The following is a 23,447-nucleotide window of genomic DNA, read 5'->3' on the forward strand; positions in this document are numbered from 1 at the left end:
AAACACATTGTTGCTGCTGTTGTTGCTACACTATAAATACAAAGTAATTTGGGGGCACAAGCAGATAGGGGGATCAGGAAAAGCTTCATGTAAGTGGTGATGTGAGCTGAGATTTGAAGGCAGCTGGATAAAAGAGGTGGTGAGGCAGTGAATTCCAGGCACCAGGGCAAGGGTACTCGGTGTAAAAGCAGGGAAAGGAGAGACGGAACGGTAGGCGTAAGGAACAGCAAGTACACCAATCTGGCTGAACCCTAGAGGGCGCCAAGAGGAGTAATGTGCAAAAACCCTGGAAAGACTGGCTGCAGCCCAGGGGTTCTTGACCTTTTCTGTGCCAAGGACCCCTTGGACTCCTCTGGCAATCTGGTGAAGCCTGTGGACCCTTTCTCAGAAAGATATTTTTAAATGCATACAATAAAATACACAAGATTATAAAAAAAAACCAACTATATTAAAATACGTTAAGAAATTGTTTTCTTAAAACAAGTTCAAAGATTTCAGGTTAAGAACCTCTGCTTTAGCCAGACTGTAAAGGGCTTTAAATAGCAAACAGAAGAGACTATATTTGATCCTAGGTCAACAGGGACCCACGGGACCTTTCTGAGGCAGAGGGTGACATGATCAGAGCAATCCTGATAGCTCAGCTAAGGGAGGGGAGGACAGAAAAGGAAAGAGAGGGCAGCTAGGTGGCACAGTGGATAGGGCTCTGGCCTTGAAGTCAGGAGGACTTGAGTTCAAATCTGGCCTCAGACACTTAACGCTTACTAGCTGTGTGACCCTGGGCAAGTCACTTAACCATGATCCCTCACCAAAAAGTTTAAAAAAAAAAAGGAAAGAGACTAGAGGCAGAGAATGCAATAGAGAGGCTATTACAATAATCCAAGCAAGAGATGAGAAGGGTCTGAATTAGAATGGTAAACACTTAAGTGGAGACAAGGGGATGCTAAGAGGGGTGTGGTAGAGGTTAAAGTGACAAGTATTGTCAGTGCTAGCAAAAAGGAAAGTGATGCAGAGTGAAGCAATGATGATGATGACTCCAGAAGGGAAACTCCTTGGAGTTTGTGATAGACAAGGGAGAGAAAAGTTGGCTATAATCTGACATATTTTAAATTTTAGAAGAGCACATTTCAAAGAATTAAAAGGAAAGTTAAGTGGCATCAATTCCATAGGGGAAGTCAGACCTAGAAGGAAGGTACAGAACTCCAAACACACTTCTAAAGACACAAAAAGAAACCAACCTGATGAGGAAGAAAAGAGAGAATTACTTAAGGAACCAGTATGGATTCACAACGAATTCAGCAAGCAACTCAGATTTTTTTTTAAAGACATCTACAAAAATTGGAAGAAAGGAAAAATTAAAGAAAGTGAATCTAAAAACAAGGTACAAAAATAGTTTCAGAAGCTCATAATGATGAAGGCTAGAGAGAAAATCTAAGAACAAAGAGAAGTGTTAACTACATTAAGGAAAAAGGGAGGATCAAGGAAGAAAGAAGATCACAGCCCAGGGTGGTTAAGATAAGAACAAATGAGGACAGAGAAAAGCCAATGCTACTTAATTTTTTCTACACTTCTATTCTCCCCTCTAAGAATGAAGTTTGCACTGGAAGGAACAGCAAATAACCAGGAACTAATACTGAAAATAAGTAAAGTGAGAATATCATGAGAGCACTGTTTTTCATTATTGAATTCAAGTCACCTGAACTATTACATTCTTGGGTACTGAAAGAACTAGGACATGTGACTGTGAAGCCACTGCCAATGATCTCTGACAGATCAGATCACAGAAAACAGATGAGATTCCACAGGATTGGAGAAGAATGCATGCAATGTTTTTAAACATGTTGATTGGGTTTGAAGGCTTTTTTTTTCTCTTGTTCCTCTTTTTCTTTTTTAAAAAAAATTCTTCATTATTACGTATGAAGGAGGGGGGGTCTGGGAGGGGACAACAGAAGATGGGAGGGAATGTCGATAAAGCAAAAACAAAAATAGCAATAAAAAATTACTGTTTAAACAGTTAATATCCCAATTTCCAAAAAAGAGAGGAGAAAGGAGTTTACAAACTAAATTAGTATTTTTTTTACTTTGATTCCTAGAAAAATTCTCAAACGTACTAGTAAAAGGATGACTGCTAAAAATCCAGGGGGAAAAAAAAGAAATCACAAAGAACCAGCATGATTTTATCAAGAACAGGAAATATCAAACTAATTTTATTTTCTATTTTGACTAAGTTTCTAAATTAGTAGATCATGGGAATTCTACAGATACAACTCATTTAGATTTTAGCAAAGTACTTCAATTCTTCTTGAAAAGGTGGAAATACGTGGTCCTATTCTGTTTAACACTTGACAGTGACTTAAATGAAGGTAAAAATGTATGCTTAGCAAATCCACAGATGACAACAGAACTTGGAGTGAAAAGTTAACACAATGAACTGACACAGCTCACATTTTAAAAGAGCGTGAAAGGCTAAAGTGAATAAGATAAAGGGTTTTTTTTTAATCTATTAAGATAAAAAAATGTAAAGTCTTAGACTTAGGTTCAAAAAATTAACCTCACAAGTAAAAGATTTCAGAGATGTGGTTAGGTAACAGTTTGAAAAAATTCTAAGGATTTTAGTGAACTCAAAAACTCACTATCAATCTAGGCACTGTGCCAGCTGCTAGGGACACAAACACAAAAATTTAAGTAAGCAGCTTACATTCCCTACGAAAAGACAACATGTACAAGATATGTAAATAAAAAACAAATACAAGGCAATGGGGATGGGGGGAGGCACAAGAATCTGGAAGGATTGGAAAAAGTCCTGTTTCAGGAAGTCCTACTCGGAAGCCTGGAAGCAGACTTTGTAACAGGCAGAGGTGAGGAAGGAGTGCTTCATAGACATGGCAGGGTAGCTTACAGTAGGACATAGATACATGAAATGCTGTGTGTGAGGAACCAAAAGAAGGCTTAAGAAATATACATCCTATTAAGAGATAAGAAAGAATCCTAAATACTAGAAATACTGAAATAAACTCCAGGAAAAACTGTTAGATAATACTTTAGATCAGGAAAATAAAGAGAAATTAGGGGATTCTCCAGTAACTACAGAGTATTTACACAAATCTGCAACAGAGTGGTGAAAGTTTGCACAGTGGCAGTGGGTCAGACACAACACACCCCAAATACAGTCTTAAGGTTGATTACCTAAACCTAGGCAGGCAACACATAGAGAGAACAGATAACTTTTTTCCCATCAATCAATCATTAACTGGCAGTAGTGCTTTAAAAGAATTTTCTTGACTTAACCACCACCACCAATCCCTACCCTGCTCATGCAATAATATGGAAAGAAAAAGGGGAAATAACCACTTAAAGCCTTTCCAGAGAGCTGCTGCTGCTGGGTTTCAAGTGTGACAAGATTTGGAAGGAAGGCTCAAGCAAGCAGGTGTCTGTGGTCCCCCCTGCTCATGCTCTTCTGGTGCCAGTGCCGGGCTTCTCAGACAAAATGGGCATCATGAAATGAGTATGATGAGCATGTGCACACACACCAATTCTCACATGTATAATCACAAATACACACGTACATACAGGCACACTCACACAGTCACCTATACACACATATATACTCAAGGTCATCATATTCATGCATACACACAGTTTCACATATACATGCTCATACTCACACTAAAAAACTCACATGTACACATACTCAAATATACTTATACAGGCACACATCACACACTTACACTCATGCATACACACACTCTCACACATGGTCACACACGCAAAGTCACACATATACTCATACTCAGTCACACATATACTCATACTCAGTCACACATATATACTCAGACACACATACACACTTATACATACACATATAGTCACACTTGTATATACACTCACATATACATGCTCATATATACATACATTGTCATACACACAGTCATGCATACACCCACATACACTCACACACATATATATACACACATATACACATACATACACTCATACATACTCACATTCAGTCACACATACACACACTCATGCATATATACTCCCACAGTCACAATACATATACTCACACTCTCATAAACATATACCCACACTCAGTCACACACACATAGTTATTGACATATAATCCTACACCCACAAACTCACACAAGATCATTAACTCATACTAGTACAGTCACATATACACACACAGTCATATACACATACAGTCCTATATACTTACACAGACATACACATACATACTCATAGTCACACATACATACATTCTCATACACATATATACTCGAACATAGTCACTGACATACACACTTATACACCCACATAAACTCACACATACTCATACTCATATCCAGTATACTCATAGTCATACATACAGTCACATACTTACTCATACACATACACACACTCTCAAATACCCACACACACTTACGCTCTCATACACACATACACACAGATACACACATATACACATACACTCGGATACACACATATACACATACTCTCAAAAACCCACACACACTTACGCTCTCATACACACATATACACTCACACTCAGACATACACATACACACTCCTACACACACTGGGTCACACATACGACTCATTAGCATACATACTCACACATGTATATTTACACTCATACACACATATACACCCACATAAACTCACACATGCTCATACTCATATACAGGGTCACATATACATACAGTTATATACACACATACATACACTCAGACATACACATACATACACTTATATACACACACATATATACTGACAGCCATACAGTCCAATATAGATACACTCAGACACACACATATACACACACACGCTCTCATACACACATATCTACTCACACTCAGACGTACACATCAACACTTCCACACACCCACACCCGCACACACTGGCAGGGGCCCCCCGCGTCCCACACCTCCCCACCCCCGCAGGCAGGAGCCTCTTGGGGTTCGGGGCTGCCCCCCACCCGGACCTTCGCTCTCGAGCTTTTCTCCCAGTGAAGGGGGGCCGCGCGTGGAGTCCCCCCAGGAGGGGGCCGGGCAGACCAGAGCTCCCCCGGGTGAGAGGGGAGGCCTGGCTCCAGGCCGGGCCTCCTCTGACACCTGTCACCGCGCGTGGGCGCAGCGTCCGACCCCCGAACCCCAGCCGCGTCCAGCCCCACTCACCCCAGTTCACATCCAGGCTTTGAGAGACGGGCCGCCTCGGGCTGAACGGCGGCTCCATGGCCCCCGCGGTGGCGGCGGTGTCCCACACACGCCTCCTTAGCTACACGTCTTCTTCCCCAGAAACTCCGTGACTAATGTCCGGGACGCAGCGAGGTACCGACAAAACACCGAACACACTGCCCGAGACGGGGGCCGCAAGAGGACAAACTACCTCTTCGCCCGACCGCGAACGCTACGCAACGCAATGCAACGTAGGCTGGAGGCCAAAGGTTCGAGCCAGAGGGGCGAGGCCCAAGCGCAGAGCCCCAGCGGATTCCTCCTCCGGCAGCGCCCCCTCGAGGCAGAAGGCTGCGCGGCGCACTTCTCACTGGTGGTGTGCGAGCTCGGGCGATCCCAGCCCAGCCACGCCGGGTACGCGTCATTTCCCGGCTTGGTTTGCATGACACCTGCCCCATCCGACTTCGAGCTCCGGAGCCCACGGCTGGCCTTTGCCTTTCCGGGTCTCTCCAGGACCTGGCACACAGAAGGCGCTCAGAGCAGGGGGCATCCGTTGTGTGAATCAAACCCCTATCAAAAACAGTTGGGCTTGTTCTATTGGAGGTCCCAGATTAAGGAACAGATTTGATTTCAGAAGAAGATGCTTGTCTACCATATGAAAGACTGATCTACCCACGCACACATAAAAATATATAAAGAAAGTATCAAGTATTGTCACCGTCACCTTACTGGATACTGCCATCTTTCCCGCACGATAAATGGAAGTTAAGAATAGGAGCTCTCTAGGACCAAGTAGAAATCTGGGAAGGTGGAGGGGGGAGGTAGAAGTAGTCTCAGAATTCCCCGAAGCTCCACGCGGCTGGGTAATTACAGCAAATTACATAATACAACCTATGAAAGCAACTTTCGTGATCAGAGCCTGTACTGAATTCTGGAAATCATCTATTTTTAAATATTTCTCCCTCTGTCATCATCTTTCCAGAGCCTGATAACAGTTTGATATGGAATTTTTAAAATATTTTAAGTTCTTGCCCTCCCAGTTATACATACAAAAAGGTGGTGAAATACATCTGAACACCCCAAGAGCGAAGTACTGGGCTTTGTATGTAGTAATGTAACAACAAATGTAAATATTTTTTCTGGTAATAAATTTTATTGTTTTTTTTAAATTTTTTATTCATTTTAAACTTAAATACAAAATGAAAAAAGGAAAAAAAATTTCACATATACAGCAGAATATGAGGATTCAATATAAAACAATAAATTTCCATTTCACAAACACCTATGTAATGAATTCTACAGTTTTCAAAGCTACTCAGCTTTTCTGTGCTTCTTTCTAGCTTTTTTGTTCTCTGCTGTGTATATTTTTTATTTCCTCCCTCCTACAACTAAATATGAATATATATATATGCATACATATCTATAAACATACACATTTAAAGTAAACACATGTCAGTTCTTTCTCTGAAGATGGATAGCATCTTCTTTCACAGGTCCAAGTCTTTCCATATTTTTCTAAATCAACTAGCTCATCATTTTTTATATCACACTAGTATTCCATCATAATCATATCCTATCTGAGAGATGGTCCATGAAAATTTTCCCCCCAGTTTTCTGCTTTCCTTCTAATCTTGGCTACATTGGTTTTAGTTGTAAAAGAAAATTTTAATTTAAAACAATCTAAACCATCCATTTTACACTTCAACAATGCTCTTAACCTTATGATATAGTTTAAGGTCTGGTACTGCAGAATCTCCTTTACATTTCTCCCCCTTAGTTTCTTTGAAATTCTCGACCTTTGTTCTTCCAAATGGTTATTTTTTTCTAACTCAGTAAAATAATTTGTAGTAACTTAATGGGGATAGCACTGAATAAATAAATCACTTAGGCAAAATTGTCAATTATATTGGCTTTAACTACTTGTGAACAAAGCATATTTCTCCAATTATTTAAATCTGTACAGTCTTTTACTACCTGCTTTGCCTTTTGACATTAAGGATCAGGAGGCATTTCCTTTCCATCTGATTTGCAGATGAAACCTCTCATATGTGTTGTCTTCTGCGATTAGAATGTGAGCTTCTTGAGATCAGGGACTATCTCGCTTTTCCATTTGTATTCCCACAGATTAGCACAATGCTTCACACTTTGTTGTTGTTCAGTCTTTGTTGAATTCTTTGTGACCTCTTTGGGGTTTCTTGGCAAAGATACTGGAGTGGTTGGCCATTTCCTTCTCTAACTCATTTTACAGGTGAGGAAACTGAGGCAAACTGACTTGCCCAGGGTTACACAACTAGTAAGTGTCTGAGGCCAGATTTGAACTCGGGAAGATGAGTCTAACTCCAGGCCTGGCATTCTATCCACTTCGCCACCTAGCTGCTCTGCTTTAAACTATCTCCCAAAATCTGTCCAAGCTCAAGTTAATTGCTTCCATGACATTATTTATCCATCTCATCCTCTGCCATTCCCTTTTCTTTTTGCCTTCAATCTTTACCTACATCAGGGTCTTTTTTCTACCTACTCAGCATGTGATCAAAGTACTTAAGCCTCAGCTTCAGTATTTGGCTTTCTGTTGAATAGTCTGGTTTAATTTCTTTAAGTACTGACATATTTGATCTCCTTGCTGTCCAAGGGACTCTCAAAAGTCTTCTCCAGCACCACAATTCAAATACATTGATTCTGCAGCACTCAGGTTTCCTTATAGTCCAACTCTCACAGCTATACATTGCTAATGGAGAAAGCATAGTTATCACTATACAGACCCTTATCATCAAGGTGATGTCTCTGCTTTTTAGTATGCCATCTAGATTTGCCATAGCTTTCTTTCCAAAGAGGAAACATCTTTTAATTTCATGATTTCAGTTACTGTCTTGCAGTGACCTTTGAACCCAAAAACATAAAATCTGACACTGCCTCCATTTCTTCTCCCTTTTTCTTCCTCTTCTCCTCCTTCCTTTGCCAGAAAGTGATGGGACCAGCTGCCCAGATCTTAGTTTTTTTGATGTTAAGCTTCAAGCCAACTTTTACACTCTCTTCTTTTACCCTCATCAAGAGGCTTCTTAATTTTTCTTCACTTTCTGCCATCAGAGTGAAGTCATCTGCATATCTGAGACTGTTAAGTGTCTGAGGCCACATTTGAACTCAGATCTTCCTGACTTCAAGGCCAGAGCTCTATCCGCTACACTACCAATCTGCCCCTTTACAAGGTACTGATTTAAATTTATAAAATTAAGAGCCATTCCCCAAGAGATAAATGCTGAAAGAATATGAGCATAAAGGAAGTTATTCCCTATGTCCAAGAAAAGATAGCTAGCTATACTTGTTTAGGGATCTTTTAAAATTTTAAGAAGGAACTAAATTTAAAACTTTGCTTTTCCCAAGAGTAATTTTGATGATCAATACTCCAAGGCATGTGATTGTTACATTTCACAATTTCAGTAATAAACAACAAACTCTGAAAGCATCCAAGAGAAAGACGTTTAAATATTGAGGAATACCAATTCTTATAATAGAGGATTACTCTACAGAAACAAGAAATCAGAGAAGAGAATGGAATCACATATTCTAAAAAGCTAAGAAACTTTAGTTAAAACCCAGAATGCTATATTCTTCAAAGTTGAGCCTAATCATCAATGAAGAAAATTTTATCTTCCATAACAAAGAGGCATTTGAAGAATTCCTAAAAAGAAATCCTGAAATGAGCAAAACACTTAACTTGAATTGGTAAAAGTAACAGAGATTAAGGAATAAATCAGTTTTTATTTATATGCTATTTTAGAAATTAACAGGTAAAGAAGGATCACTTGAGGACAAAGGACACTGAATAAGAAAGGAAGAGCTATCTGTATTAAATTCTTGTGAAACCTTATATGAATCAACATCTTTTCTGGTAGGGGATCACTTATCTTCCCTCAAATCTCCATTTCTTAATATCTGGCTGGGGTTTTTAAAGAGAAATATTAAAATGTTGATGCCTTTTGTACTGGGTTATTTTGCTGAGTTGTTTTCAAGGTACATTTGGAAAATGTAATAAGAACAAAAGTAAAACTTAAATTTTAACATGAAAAAAAGTAATTTTGTTAAGCCTTAGTAAATCAATAAGTACTTATAAACACATAGCAGTTTTCATATTTAGTAGGTGGATTTTGTCAATTCAGTCATCAGACCATAAGTTAAGTGAAGATGCAACACTAACATTTCACAAATGAAGACTAGTTTTAAAAATCATACACAAACACTGAAGTATCTGGACAATATAGGAGTTTTAATACCAAACTGCATATGTATATATACACATACATATATGTTCATATACACACACACACACACACACACACGGTTTAAGTGGCTAAAAAATACCTTAGTTCCCATTTAATTTATTCCACTTAGATGCATTTGGCACATTCTATATCCATGACCAAGAAAGACAATATAATGAGGCAGACCACATGAAGGGATGTATTTCCTTATGCCAATTCCAATGCAAATATAATCAAAAATTGTGGTTGCCTATAAATTAAAATGTTTATGATGAATAGTAATGAACAAAGGCATCAGATATAATAAAGTTTGGTTTTTAAGTCAGTTATCAAAATCAATTTTTTTTTAAAAAGTTTATGTTTTTCTTGCTTGTGACCCAAGAAGGGGCAATATTTTCATTTCATCTACTCTGTTCTTATGTATTTGAAAAGCAGGCGTCATCCACCGGCCACAGGAACACCGCTCGCCGCACCAATTGAAAGAACCCAACTTAGCACTGCACTTTGGGCAAAGGAGCTAAAAATAAAACACAGAAGGATTACCTTTATAGACCAAACCCACTGAAAAAGATGAATTTTCTTTTAAAACTACAGGCAATAACCTAGCCCCAGAAACAAAAGTCACAGTGAAAGCAAACACAGGGAAACAAACATAGAAAGTAAGCCAGAATTCAGGTAGACTGCTAATGACATTGTGAAAAGCACCTATCTTTGTCTCAGTTACTCCAACTACAAATCAATCTAACTCTGTGAGATATTTGTGAAGCACTTTGAGATCAAAGAAATGACCAAAGAAAGTAATAATATTTGGCAGGGATGTAACACTTTTAGAAAAGCACTATATAAAGTACATAAATACTTGTTGTAAGCATTTTTTAAATTCTTACCTATAGGCTTCTCTCTGATAGAACACATGTGTGATTCCTACTATTCTGCAAATTTGTTCTAACTTTTCTTTTAACCTAGAATCTAAAAACAAATCATTCTTTTTTAAAAAACAAATTTAAATAATATCATGACTTCAGAGTAAGAGTAAATTTAGTTAAAGAAATCTAGTTGCTAAAGAAAACATTCAGAAAAAGAACTAAAGAACTAAAAAAAGATTTCACAGCAAACACAATATGGCCACATCAGCAGCCAAAAAAAGGTGAGTGTCAAGTGCCAAAGAATTAAAGAAAACTTTGACTTTTAAAATCCAAGTAAAAGATCTCCCAAGTATTTAAAACTCATTTCCTCTAAGAAGCTGTCCCTCATTAATGGTACCAGTTTAAGGAACTCAAATTTTGCTGAATATGATGGAATTTATAAGCAATAGTAAATATTAATTATAACAGTTTATGCTATAAATGTCTAAACTTTCCTTTGTTTCAGAGACCAGCATTTCATGACACATAGAAAGCCAACCTTGAAACCAGAAGACCTGGATTCAAGTACTGCCTCTGACACTACTGGCTATGTGAACCTGGGCAAGTCACCTTACTTCTCACAGTTCTAGGAAGCTAAGACTTTAAGCAGAGAAGGTGGCAATCTGCATTGATAGAACTCCCCTCCGAGTTTCCTATATCAGTGAAATCCCAGGACTAGTCCAGTGCCCTAGCCTTTCAGTCCCTGAGGGACAGGCTGTTGGGAATTATCTTCTCCGTACTTAGCTAGGCTGGCCCTTGGAGGGAAGCCACAAAGCCCCTCTACACGGTGGCAGGACCTGCCAGAGCTTGTATGTCACCAGCACACCCTTCAAAAACCCAGGGTCAGTTGCAAGCCATGATGAAGGGTATAAACACTGTGGATTATCAATCAACAATTGTGCACAAGAAGTGGGGGTAAAAGATATCATCAAAGGATATGTATGTGACTAGAAGAGATGGATCAGTCACGTCTCAAGAGTAAAGGAAAAAAGGCATCCTGCCCCTATGCTGCTTCCCTCATCATGTTAAGACATCAAGAAGGCTCCTAGTATGCTGGGCGGATCCCCATGCAGGATTTGTAGAAGGATATGGACAAGAGCTTTACAAAGTAAAAAGGCATGGATGGGTTTCAAATTGCCTTCTTGGAAGAGTGTACCAAAATAAATGAGATCAGAGGTTTACTGGAGGACTGAAGCGTGAGTGTGTGTGTGTGTGTGTGTGTGTGTGTGTGTGTGTGTGTGTGTGTGTGTAAAAGACAATAGGGCATGTTTGTTTAAACTGCTTTTCTACTTTGTGACCTGTCAATGGAATGAAATGGAATGAATGGAAAAGTATTTAGTACTATGTCAAGCTCCTGGCTAAGTGCTAGGCATACAAACAGAAATGTGAAACTCTCTGTTCTCAAGGAGCCCCCATTCTAATTAGGGGACATAACATATAGAATAGGGTTCAGTTTTAGAGAAGATAGAAAGGTCAGGTAGTACTCAGGGTGCCTTGGAAAATCCCCAACCAATGGCTCTGGGTTACCCCAGGCCAGGCTGGTTGTGAAGGAGTCAGCATCAAGCCAAGAGGGGTGTTCAGTGCCTGGTGGGAACTGAGCATTTGGGACTGGGGTGAAAGAAGGAAAGGCAGATGGTAATTTGAGGCACTGGAGAAGAATGACACTTTAAAAATTATTACAGAAGAAAAATTATATAATTTATGTAAAGGAAATCTCTTTGAGGAATAAACCAAATTAAATTCAGAGAGACTATACCTCCAAATTAATTTCATTGTGGAGTATTAACTAAAAAGATGACCATTTTTATTACTAAAAACAGCTAACATTCAGAAACTATGATATTCAATTAAAATAGGACCATGACAGAAAGGATCATTTCTCTCTTATATTAAAAACCAATTACTACAAGGTTGAGATTTTCTCTTTTCTATTTCCTCATTTAGAAATCAGCCCCTTGTAGGTTATTCAGCTAGCATCTGAAGGACATTGATGACAAATCCTCAAGTTACTTGCTTTTCAATCTTGGGTAGGATCCTACCCAACTAGGAGACCTAACAAACAGAATCCAGTCTTAAGTGAGATCTTGCCCTTAGGAAATAAGCCACTGTCTTAGAACCCTCCTTTAAAGTTTAGGGTGACCTAACTTATGACGGGGAAAAACAACCACAGAGGTCAGGGTAGAGATGGATTCTTTTGCCCAGATTACTGGAGGTAGCTGAGTCTCATGATTAGGTCATGCTATCTGCAGGAAGAGTTGAAGACTTTTTGCCCACCTCCTCATTAACTAGTCCACCCTCTCATTAACTGTTAACCAATCAAAACTGATTCTCATCCTCAAGGACATGCCTTTTTCCAAAGGCTTTTTAAGCATTCAGAGGCCCCCAAGATTTGTCTTTGGTTTACAAGAAAAAGCCAAATGACCATCCTTTTATTAATTATTCACTAGTCATAATTAATAAAGTGATTAATTACCCAGAAATTATGTCTCTCAAACTTTTCATTCATCACAACCAATTAATGGCTAGAATCAGGTAAGGATTCATTAGTTTCTAGGAGATGACACTTCAAGTAAACTAACAGTAGATTTTCATTAATTTTGTAAGTCTATTTTAATATGTATGTCATTCATTTGACATTAAATTTTTATTTGCTCAGAAATAGTTTATCTTTGCAAATCTTAAAGTGTTACCAAAATGTGAGTTATAATCTTTATTTTATAAACTATAATGATTCAGAATCCTTCTGAATCAAAGCAATACTTTCCCAAGGTTACCAGACCGTTCAATCATTGATATAAAATTTGTTTTTGTAGTTTAGTCATTTGTCAGTCATGTCCAATTCTTCATGACCCTTTTTGGAGTTTTCTTGGCAAAAATACTGGAGTGGTTTGCTAGTTCATTTTGATAAGAAATGCATGACCCTTGCCCTTCTAGCCAAATGAATTTGGGTACCTACTTCTAGAAGGGGGAGATAATGAGATTAGCTGAAGACTTTCTGGAGATGAAGAGATTCAAAGAGACTGGTCAATGAGATTAGATTTAAATATCAAACTAACTGGGGCCCCTCCATCATGGGCTAATAGGCAGGACAATGAAATCAAAACTCTAAACTACTGCCTCTTTCCCACATATTCCTGGTTACCTTATCTCCCTGCCCACAGGACACATTTCCTCTATAAGAATCCCTAGCTTCTCCTCCTGGCTAGGGGCATCTTCCTTAATGGGTGTCTCCCTTAAGAAGCATCTCCCAGAAGCAGCCACTTCCTTTAGGGGGCTGTGACATCCCTTAAGGAGGAACCTGCTTGGTGTGTTATCTGAATAAATGCCTTTATTTGATTTGGAGACAGCCTGAGCGAATTCTTTTGAGATGGCATCATGAGACACATATCCATACTCTTTGAACCCCAACATTTTGGTGACCTTGTACCTTGTCAATTTTAGAAGATGTGGAAACTGAGGCAAACAGGGTTAAGTGACTTGCCCAGGGTCACACAGCTAGTAAGTGACTGAGGCCAGATTTGAACTCCAGAAGGGGAATCTTCTTGACTCTAGGCTCAGCACTCTATCCACTGCACTGCCCAAATATCTGGCACTAAGACCTTGATACAAAAGAAAGGTCTTAAGGATTTAAAAGATCTACTTCAAAATTTTCAACCTTCAAAAAAAAAAGTGGTAAGTAAGGGTAAAGAAGTCACACTACCCTACTCTGATATCTACTGAACACTTACAAATATATTAATCACTACTTCAACAAATATCTGAGTGTCCATAGCACTGTGGAAGAGCCAGAAAAAAAAATTCCCTATATTCTCAAAGAGTTTTTATTCTAACTGGAGAGTCAAGACATCAACAATTAAATATAAAATTGACTGAGATAAGATGTGTATATACCTACATAAGTAGGTATGCATTTATGTATACACACACACATATGCCAGACAGTAAGTACCATCAGATTTTGAAGGGACAAGAGATTACTAGAGATTGAAGTAGTTAAGGAAGAGTTCCACAGAGGTATTCATGGGTATTGGGTTTGTCATTGTTCTCTAGTAGTAGACTATGTTGTAATTTCTATCTCCTACTAAACTGAATTCTTTCAGGGTTTGAAGATTTTATCATCTATTTCCTCACAAAGGCTTAATACAGAGCTAAGCACAAAAAGGTGATCAATACTCCTGCAACTTCCCCCTCTGATTTCATGGTTTCTGCCAGAACTTCCATTTAAGGAGGGCATCCAGGTGAGCTACAGTTCATTCCTGTCCAGGCTTCATTCCAGTTTATTCCTGTCTAGGGTTCACTCCAGACTTTCTCTACGATATTCCCCTTATCTGGGCAGTCCCTCTTTCAACTTCCTTTAATATGTTATCTTCTCCCATTAGAAAGTAAAGTCCTTGAGAGTAGGGATTGTCTTTCTAAATTGTATTTGTATTCTCAGAGTTTAATAAAGTCCCTAACACATACTAAGCACTTAATACATGCTTGTCGACTAAATGGATTGAAAGAAATGATTATTAGCAACCAATATCTTAGAGATTCACATCTCTCTTCTTCGAAGGGAATATAAATTATGAGCCTGCCCCATCTATTATGAATATAAATTATAAGCCCTTTGATGTAAGAGAGAGAACCAAAAAACCATCCTTCTATTAATAATCTGCTGGCCTTATTAATAATAAATAATAAAGTGATTAAATTATTCAGAAGCTACGTCTCTCAAACCTTCTTAATCGTCACAGAATAAAATTACAATATAAAATGAAGCTGTCAATATAAAATTATTGGTATGGCTGAAAATTCTGGAGGAAAACTATTCCATGTAAATTACATCTTGAAAAGCTAGGCCTTGGAAATACTATAACAAAAGTTTAATTATTTAAAGGAAACATGTTTCTGGTCAATAAAGAGGAAAAATATAGACAAAAAGAGAAATAGCAATTTTGTTTCATAAATTTGTGAAGATAGAGAATGACTTTACCACAATTATCAAATGCCAAAAGGAGGGAAAATGAGTTTTACTAATTTAGTTATGCCCATCTAATGTCCTTCACCAGAAAAAGACAAACAAGCCCAGATTTAATATTCAATTATCCTTAACTATCCCATGAATCATATCAAAATCTTTGTTCTGCACAAAATAAAGAGGTCGGATTTCATTATTCTGCAATAGCTGCACAACAGTTTGTTGATAAATTATTAATAGATTTTTATGTGCCAATATATGCAGGAGGGATGCAATAGGATGTATCGTTGGCAAACAGGACAGGGCATGCATTAAAGAAATAGATACGTCATGAGAATATTGTGAAAAACAAAAATGCAAGAAAGAAAAACAAATTATAGTTGGTGTAATGAAACTGCATTAATAAAGCTGAATGTTCTACTCACCTGTCCATCCATCACACCCAACAATGCAGATTCCATCCACTGAACAGGTTCAATGAAATAAGAAGTACATTTAGCCTCATTCCCTGTGTTAATTATTAAAGGTGTCATTTTCTTATGAGCAAAGGCTGCTGGTCCACTTCCTTCATTGTGATCCAAAATACTGGAACTTCGAAATAAAGAACGCCTACAATTTCCAAACCACAGAGAACATTAGCAACCATAAAAAAGATTTCCAAAAATACATGAACTATGTAATTGTAGAATACCTTTTTGTTTATTCAACAAATATTTCTTGAGAACCTAAGTATAGGCACTGTACTTGCTACTGTAGGCAACACAAAGAAGAATAAGAATACCTGTTCTTAAGGAGCTAATAATTAAGAAAGGAAAGAAGATACAACAGTAAAAACAGGTAGAATAGGCAAGTGTAGTGAGAAAGGTATCAACAAAATGACAACAAAATTGAGAGGAGGAAGATTTCTTCAAGTTGATAAGATCAGGAAAGTTAGTAGATTAGAGAAGAGGCAGCATTTGCATTGGGCCTTGATGATGATTCTAGAAATCGTCATTAATATGTATTATAACAATTATAAATAATAATTAGTAATGCATTATAATAACAAATCACAATCTTATCTTCTTCCCAATTCTAACCATCAAGGCCCAGCTCAAATGCTGCCTCTTCCATGATCTACTGCCTTTCCTGATCTTATCAACCTGAAGAAATCTTTTCCTCCTCTGAATTTCCATGTCATTTTGTCAGAACCTTTCTTATTATACTTTTATCCTATTAAATCCTACATAATTTTAGTCATATATTAATAATTATCAACATTATTGTTAATGTTAATGATGATGATAATACAGTGACTGAAGGTTTGCAAAGTCCTTTCCACATGTTATCTCATTTGATTCTCACAATAACCCTTTTAGGTAGGTGCTGATATTATTCTGATTTTAAAGACAGAACAGAAACAGACAGTGGTTAAGTGACTTGTCCTTGGTTACACAGCTAGGAAGTGCCTGAGGCTGGGTTTGAATTCAGGCTGCCCAACTCCAAATGTAGCATTCTATCCACTGTACTTGGCTGCTGAGGTAAGAAGGGCATTCTAGGTCATGTAGAGAAAAATGTGAGCAAAGACATGGAGGAGGGAAAGCACAGGGCATCTCTGGACAGTGGTCCAGTTTGAGTGGATCCTCAGGTAAAGTGATGAATAATGCGGTAAGAGAGAATTACAGTGAGGCAGGACCTTGAATACCAGGCAAAGGAGCATGTGCTCTTGTGGAGGTCTACATCACTCCACTCCACTTTGAGACAGGGCAACTTCTATAATCTGAAATTACTTTTGTCTCTACGATTCACATTCCTCTTTAAGCCTAATTTAAATATGAGATCTGAATTACAAATTATCTTTTATTCAGTGGCACTGACATTTTTCCAGATTCAATAAACTAACATGAAGAGATCTGAACTTCAAACACGTTTCTTTATCTAACCAATTTAAAACCTCTATATCTTGCAAAATACTTTACCTGCACTTCCTACATTTGTAGAGGATCTCATTTTTCAATTCTTGGGAAATCAGAGTTGGATCAACAGCAAAGACTTCCCGTGGCAAATTCTGCAATTCTGTAAAGGAACAATTACAACACACCCAATTCTGAATATACAAACTCTTTACATATTCCAATAATACTTTGTTAATGTGAGAAGAAGAAATGACAACCTTAGAAATTAAGAATATTCCTCTCAGGCTGAGAATCCAGACTCACCAGGATATTTCTCAGTAACTTTTTGTAAACGAAACTGCTTATAAATTGCACTAGAGGTGTCCACTTCACAACCCATTGCCTGGTAAAGTTTCAGTTGCCACTCAAAGCCCTCATTCATTCTGTAATAACAAAAAACAGAGTTCAACTTTTCATTCAAGGAGGAAACACATCCTTTCTCATAGGAACAGAAAAAAGCCAAAAACAATGAACACACTTAGCCTCTGGCTTGACGGTCTGGAGGTTGCCATAGGCATCTTCAAAGGGGAGCTGCTCAGTCTTCATTAGGTAAGCAGTCATGACAGCAACACTTCGACTTATGCCTGCATGGCTGAAGAGAGTCTTTTACAATTAAACTGTCAATGACAAAGGCAAGTAACATTTCTTTTGTCAATTATTAGTAAAATTCTGTTTCATTTTTATCTGGCTCTGCTATTCAAGCAAGCGTTTTGCCTTTAATATCCAACTAATAAACACACACAAAAATGCAGAGTTTAAAAGCCCATGCCTCTGTATTTCCCAACACGACAGTTAGAACAGCTCAGCACTACCAAAGTAACTCCAACTCCACGCAACAACAAAAGAAAATTACCAGTGTTAAGGGCTGTGAACTAAACTTGTCTTTTTGAGTTCCCATATTTTCCAGAAACACTGGACCCAGAGCATGCAGGAGGCCCTGAATGTGTCAAGGACGAAGCTCTCTCTGAGCCGACAAAATTTGTTGTTGTACCCCAAGATGGATTCCCTGCCTGTCCTTGGGAGGCAAGACTGGGAAAATGCTTGTGCAGCTGGGGTCCTTTGCAAATAAGCAGACCCTCCTATCTTCATAGTCCAGCAGTTCCCAAGGGAAAAGAAGGTGGCTTTTGCCATTGCCTTGCTCCTCCCCTTCAGGAGCGGTTCTGTCCTTTTCCCACTCTTACTGCACCTTTCCCCTCCCATGCCATGCCCCTTTAGGTAGAAATACATGTTTTTCTCCTGCTTTTTTGTTGTGCTGTCATAAACATGCAAATTTTGGGAACTCTTTGGATTCTACATGCACATTCATTTCCCTTGCAATAAACCTGGTTTTCACCTAAGTCTCATGACATTGTGATTGCCTGTTGACACCAGCCTTGCATAAGTCAGTCTCATTGTGAGGTACAAATTTCCATCCTATCCTCTCAATAATCTAAGATGCTGGAATGTGTAAATTCTATGTACTCCACAGGGCTTTTGTGTGAACTGAATGAGATAATGTACATAAAGCATTTTGCAAATATGGGTCATTATGATGCCAAATGTGCAGGTCCAATTTTTAGTGAAACCAAATCCAATTCTTTCAGGCAATGTGTTGCAGTAGAAAGATCACTGGCTCTGGTGTCAGAGGGTCTGAGTTCAAATATTACCTTGGCAATTGGTGGGAACACTGATTATCTTGGGCAATTTATTGAACCTCTCTGGGCCTCAGTTTTCTCACCTGTAAAAGGAGAGAGTTAGAGATGGCCCCCAAAGGTACCTTGCAGCTCTAGATCTCTAATTCTATGGGGCAGCACTAATTTGGAATACAGCCCAAGGTCTATGCCTTCCTGTGGCAGACAATGGGGCAAAATGGAAAACTGAATAGACTTTCAAGTCCTTCTCTCCCTTTGCCTTGGCTTAATCACCTATAAAACTGGGGAGGAGGGAGATTAGATTACACGATATGCACAAGTTACTTCAAAGGGTAACTGTGAGGAAAGTGCTTTCTAAAGTGTAAAATACTATATAAATTCAAGTGCTTATTATTCATTCATTGTTTATATAAAAATAACATGAATGAATGAGAAGGCATTTATTATGGACTTACCATGTGCCAAGGACAGTGCTGAGAAACGATATCATGTTGGAAATATCACAGCCATGTAGGTGATTATTAAAATCTATGCAAAGAAGTCACTTTAAAGTTTAAACTTAAAGCAACACTCAATCGTAATAGCTAATAATAGCTAGCATTTATATAGTATTGAAAGATTTACAAAGCACTTTACATGTTATCTCATTTGATTTTCACAACAGCCTTGTGACGTAGGCATTGTTATTATCCTCATTTTATAGATAAGGAAACAGAGGCTGAGAAAGGGTAAGTGGCTTACCCAGGGCCACAAACTTTCAGGATTTGAACTCTGGTCTTCTTGACTCCAATTCAGGACCTTACTCACTGTGACACCTCACTGCACCCAGAATGTTGTGGGTGTAATGCTAGGGACATAGCACAGGTCCTGGCACACAGCTGGCCCTTGACTATTGACTGACAAAAGCAAAGATGAAACAGTCCCTGCCCTCCAACTGCATATTATATTCACCGAAGATAACAGGTACACATGCAAGTATATATCCCCAAATTCTAACCCCCCTTACTCTCACCTTCCACATACTCTACAAAATAAATTTGAGATAACTGGGGGAGGAAAGCACAAACAAGGGAAGTCCTTTTTAGAAGATGGTGCTTGAGCTGGGCTTGGAAGGAGACTAGAAATTCTAGCAGGCAGGGCAAGGAGGGAGTGCATTCCATGCACGAGAGAGAGGCAGGCCAAAGGCCAGGCCAAGGGACATGGGGATGTCATGAGGGAGGAACAGGAACGAGGGGCAGTTTGGTTGCACTGTATAATGCAGGAAAGGGAATAACATACAATAAGGCCAGGAAAGCAGGTCAGTCCCAGGCTGTGAAAGACTTTAAATGCCAAATGGAAGAAGAGTTTGTGTTTTATACTAGAGGCAACAGGAAGCCACTGAAGTTTACAGATTAGGGGAACAACATGGTCAGAGGCGAGCGCCAGGAAAATCACCTGAACTGAAATGGGATGAGAAGTGAGGCTGGTCAGCCAATTTAGAAGCAACTGCAGAAGACCAAGTAGAAGATGACTGGGGTCAGGTGGCAGCTTGAGAAGGAAGAGGAGGTGACAGAAGGGGAAATGGTGTGGAGGCACAGCATCCAGGACTCAGTGACAGGTTGTGCCGAGGTGGAGGGAAGGGAGGAGCTGAGGGTAGCACAGGATTCAAAGCCTGTGACTGGCAGGATGGCACTGCTCTTCAGAGAAATAAGAAATTAGGAAGAGGGGCCTATTTAGGAGAAAGATACCAAGTTCTATTCTGGTCATATTAAGATTGAAGTGAGTGCTGGATACATGGTGAGGAATAAGCTGTTGATGACATGGGACTTCAAGCTCCTGGGAGTTACCTGCGTAGAGATGATAATTGAGCCCAGAGGAGCTAGGGACATAGCCGAGATAGAGTGTGGAGGAAGAAGAGAGAGAGCCCAGAAAAGAGACTTCAGGATACTTGTAGTTATGGGGCAGGACACAGATGACAATCCTGCAAAGGAAACTGAGATGGAGCAGTCAAAGCGACAGGAGGAGAACCAATGGGGAGCAGTGTGGAGAAAACCTGGAGAGTATCAAGTGATACACTGATCTAAAGATTTCTCCTAAAGTTGGAAAGTACCTCAGATAACATGCAGTTCAACCCCCTCGTTTTACAAATGCAGAAAGTGATGCTCAAAAAAGTTAAGAGACTTAACCCAGGTCAGATAGGCAGCAACTACAATAGACTAGTGGGAAAGGTCTCCAATTAGCTGTGAAAGTGATATTCTTAAAGCACAGTCTTGACCCTTACTCAATAAACTCCAGTGGCTCCTAAGTACCTCTGGGATAAGCCCTTCATAATTTGGTCCCCTTCCTACGTTTCCAATCTTTTGACACTTTATTTCCTTACACATACTCTACAATCTAACAACACTGCCTTTCTGCTGTTCCTCATATAGGGCAAGCCATGTCACAGCATTTTCACTGGCTGTCCACCATGCCTGGAATGTTTCCCCCCTCACCTCCATTTCCTGGATTCCTTCAAGCCTCAATTCAATTTCTACCTTCTGCAACACACCTTTCCTGTTCCTCCCAGCTGCTGGTGCCTTCTCTCTGAGATTACCTTCCACCTATGTGTGATGTTTGCATGTTGTCTCCTCCAACAGACTGTAAGATCTTTGCAATCAAGGACTGTATTTTTCTCTTTTTTTGTATCTGTAGAGCTTAGCACAGTGAGTAGCATATAAAAGCACTTACTAAATGCCTTCTGATTGATGAATATGAGATGGAGATTCAAACCCAGTTCCTTCTACTCTACCACAATGAATGTTACCATTTCTTATACTTTTAAACGTTTACTTTAACTTCCAAAATCTATTCTTCACTCTGCTAAATCACAGAATTATAGGAATAAAGAAATGAGAGTGGAAAGAGACCCTAAACCCTTGTTTTACAAATGAGGAATCTGAGGCTCGAGGTGTTTAAAGCCTTCTACTGAGTTCTCATATACTCCCTTAATAACCCATTGCCAGTGGCTCACAGTTATGACCAAGAAGGACTATTGTATTTAGCTTTGCTAAGAAGGCAGCTAGAAAGCACAAACACTGCTGATGTGCCTCTGCTTACCTAAAATCAAATGCCCTCCTACACATATTATTAAGTTCCAGTTGTTACTTATTATAGGATGCCCCAATCTGAGGAACTTCCAAATGACAACACCTATACAATACCTATACCTGATGTTAAGAGCAAGAAAAGGCTTGGCATTTTCCTGAGTTCCAGTATTCTTCGACGATCTTCGGGGAGTGAGGGGGTGGGTTGTGGGGTGGGGGTTAAGCCCCCAGCCATGATACTTTGTTGCAAAAATGTGCTGTAAAAGGTGGTTATGTTTCCAGGTTGGTCTACAAAGTCTGTTCTGCCCACAATGTAGCTAAATTACAGTAATACTGTAATTTAGTGTGTGTGAGACCGGTACAGTATTAAAGTAAGTGAGTGAGTGTGTGTGTGTGTGTGTGTGTGTGTGTGTGTGTGTGAGACCATTTAGCATCCTTGGATTGGATGTTGTTGTTTTTCAATCGTGTTTGACTCTTCATGACCCCATTTGCAGTTTTCTTGGCAGAGATACTGGAGCGATTTGCCATTTTCTTCTCCAGCTCACTTGACACACGAGGAAATTGGGGCAAACAGGGTGAAGTGACTTGCCCAGGGTCTTCCTAACTCCAGGTCCGGCACTCTGCCCACTGCACCACCTAGCGGCCCTCCTAGCCTGCATGCGGGGCTTACGTCGCAAGCTCAAAGCGGGGAGGGGCGCGGGGTGTAACAGCTCCCCACGTGCTCACTTCTATTTAAAACATTTCAGCCACCCTCGGGGAACAGCGAAGGCACCCGGCGTTTCCCCGGCTCTTTCCGAGCCCTGCTCGCACCCGTACAGCGGCCTCTTTTCCCAAGAGGCCTCGCTCCGGGGGGCGAGGCAAGCCCACGCCCCCACCGCCGCCCCCACACACTCACCAGTGCACGAGCACGGCGACGCCGTCGGCGCGCGCCCGGCCGATGAAGGCGATGCAGCGGTCCAACTGACTGAGCAGGTCCGTCTCGGGCTCGTCCCGCGCAGAGATAAAGAGGGTCTGCAGGCCCTCGTCGTCGCCTCTCGGCTCCTCGGTGTCCACCGTGAGTACGGCCGTGACGCCGGCCTCCCTCAGCCGGCTTCGCTCCGTGGCAGCGGCCCCGCCCAGATAGAGTCCCGGCCGCACCTCCAGCAGCTCGGGCGCCGCCATGGCTCGGGACGCCGCCGTCGCTCGGGGTTTCCAACATGGCGGCGCCCAGTGGTCTAACCGGAGGACCGCCTTACCATCGAGGCGCGCCGCGGGAAGTTTGGCTAGAGTGGCGCTTCCGGCTGGAAGGAGGCGGGGCGCTGTAGGTTGGGAGGATTCATCAGATCTCTCACTTTGCCGGCCGATTCTTGCCGATTCATTTCCATTGTGTTCAACAAACATTTATGGAATGTATTAAAATGCATTCAAAACCCTGGGAATGCTAAGTCAAGGCCCCTGAATTCGTCACCAGGCCCTCCTCAACTTGCCCATACCCATCCACCCTATCCTAACCAACCTAAGGTTTTTCCTGCAAAATGCAAAAAAAAAA

At 40.1% G+C, this 23,447-nt stretch overlaps 2 protein-coding genes across 3 annotated transcripts in view; both read right to left on the bottom strand.

Annotated features, from left to right (window-relative positions):
* ATF6 (activating transcription factor 6) overlaps positions 1–5,259 on the bottom strand; it is a 222,015-nt gene extending 216,756 nt beyond the window's left edge. For both annotated transcript variants that reach the window (XM_020988633.2, XM_020988632.2), the window contains exon 1: positions 5,175–5,259. In XM_020988633.2, the coding sequence (XP_020844292.1) occupies positions 5,175–5,232 (58 nt within the window). In that variant the 5' untranslated portion in view covers positions 5,233–5,259. The remainder of the gene's footprint in view (positions 1–5,174) is intronic.
* Positions 5,260–9,411: 4,152 nt separating this feature from the next.
* Positions 9,412–23,141, bottom strand: DUSP12 (dual specificity phosphatase 12). Its single transcript, XM_020988636.2, has 6 exons — positions 22,815–23,141; positions 17,705–17,818; positions 17,491–17,609; positions 17,251–17,347; positions 15,718–15,901; positions 9,412–9,944 (listed from the first exon to the last, which is right to left on the bottom strand). The coding sequence occupies exons 1-6, from the start codon at positions 23,078–23,080 to the stop codon at positions 9,783–9,785; spliced, it is 942 nt and encodes a 313-aa protein (XP_020844295.2). The 5' UTR covers positions 23,081–23,141; the 3' UTR covers positions 9,412–9,782.
* Between the last annotated feature and the right edge of the window lie 306 nt (positions 23,142–23,447).

This window comes from Phascolarctos cinereus, unplaced genomic scaffold (assembly GCF_003287225.1).
Source record: "Phascolarctos cinereus isolate Bilbo 61053 unplaced genomic scaffold, phaCin_HiC Scaffold_5;HRSCAF=322, whole genome shotgun sequence".
Taxonomy (NCBI): domain Eukaryota; kingdom Metazoa; phylum Chordata; class Mammalia; order Diprotodontia; family Phascolarctidae; genus Phascolarctos; species Phascolarctos cinereus.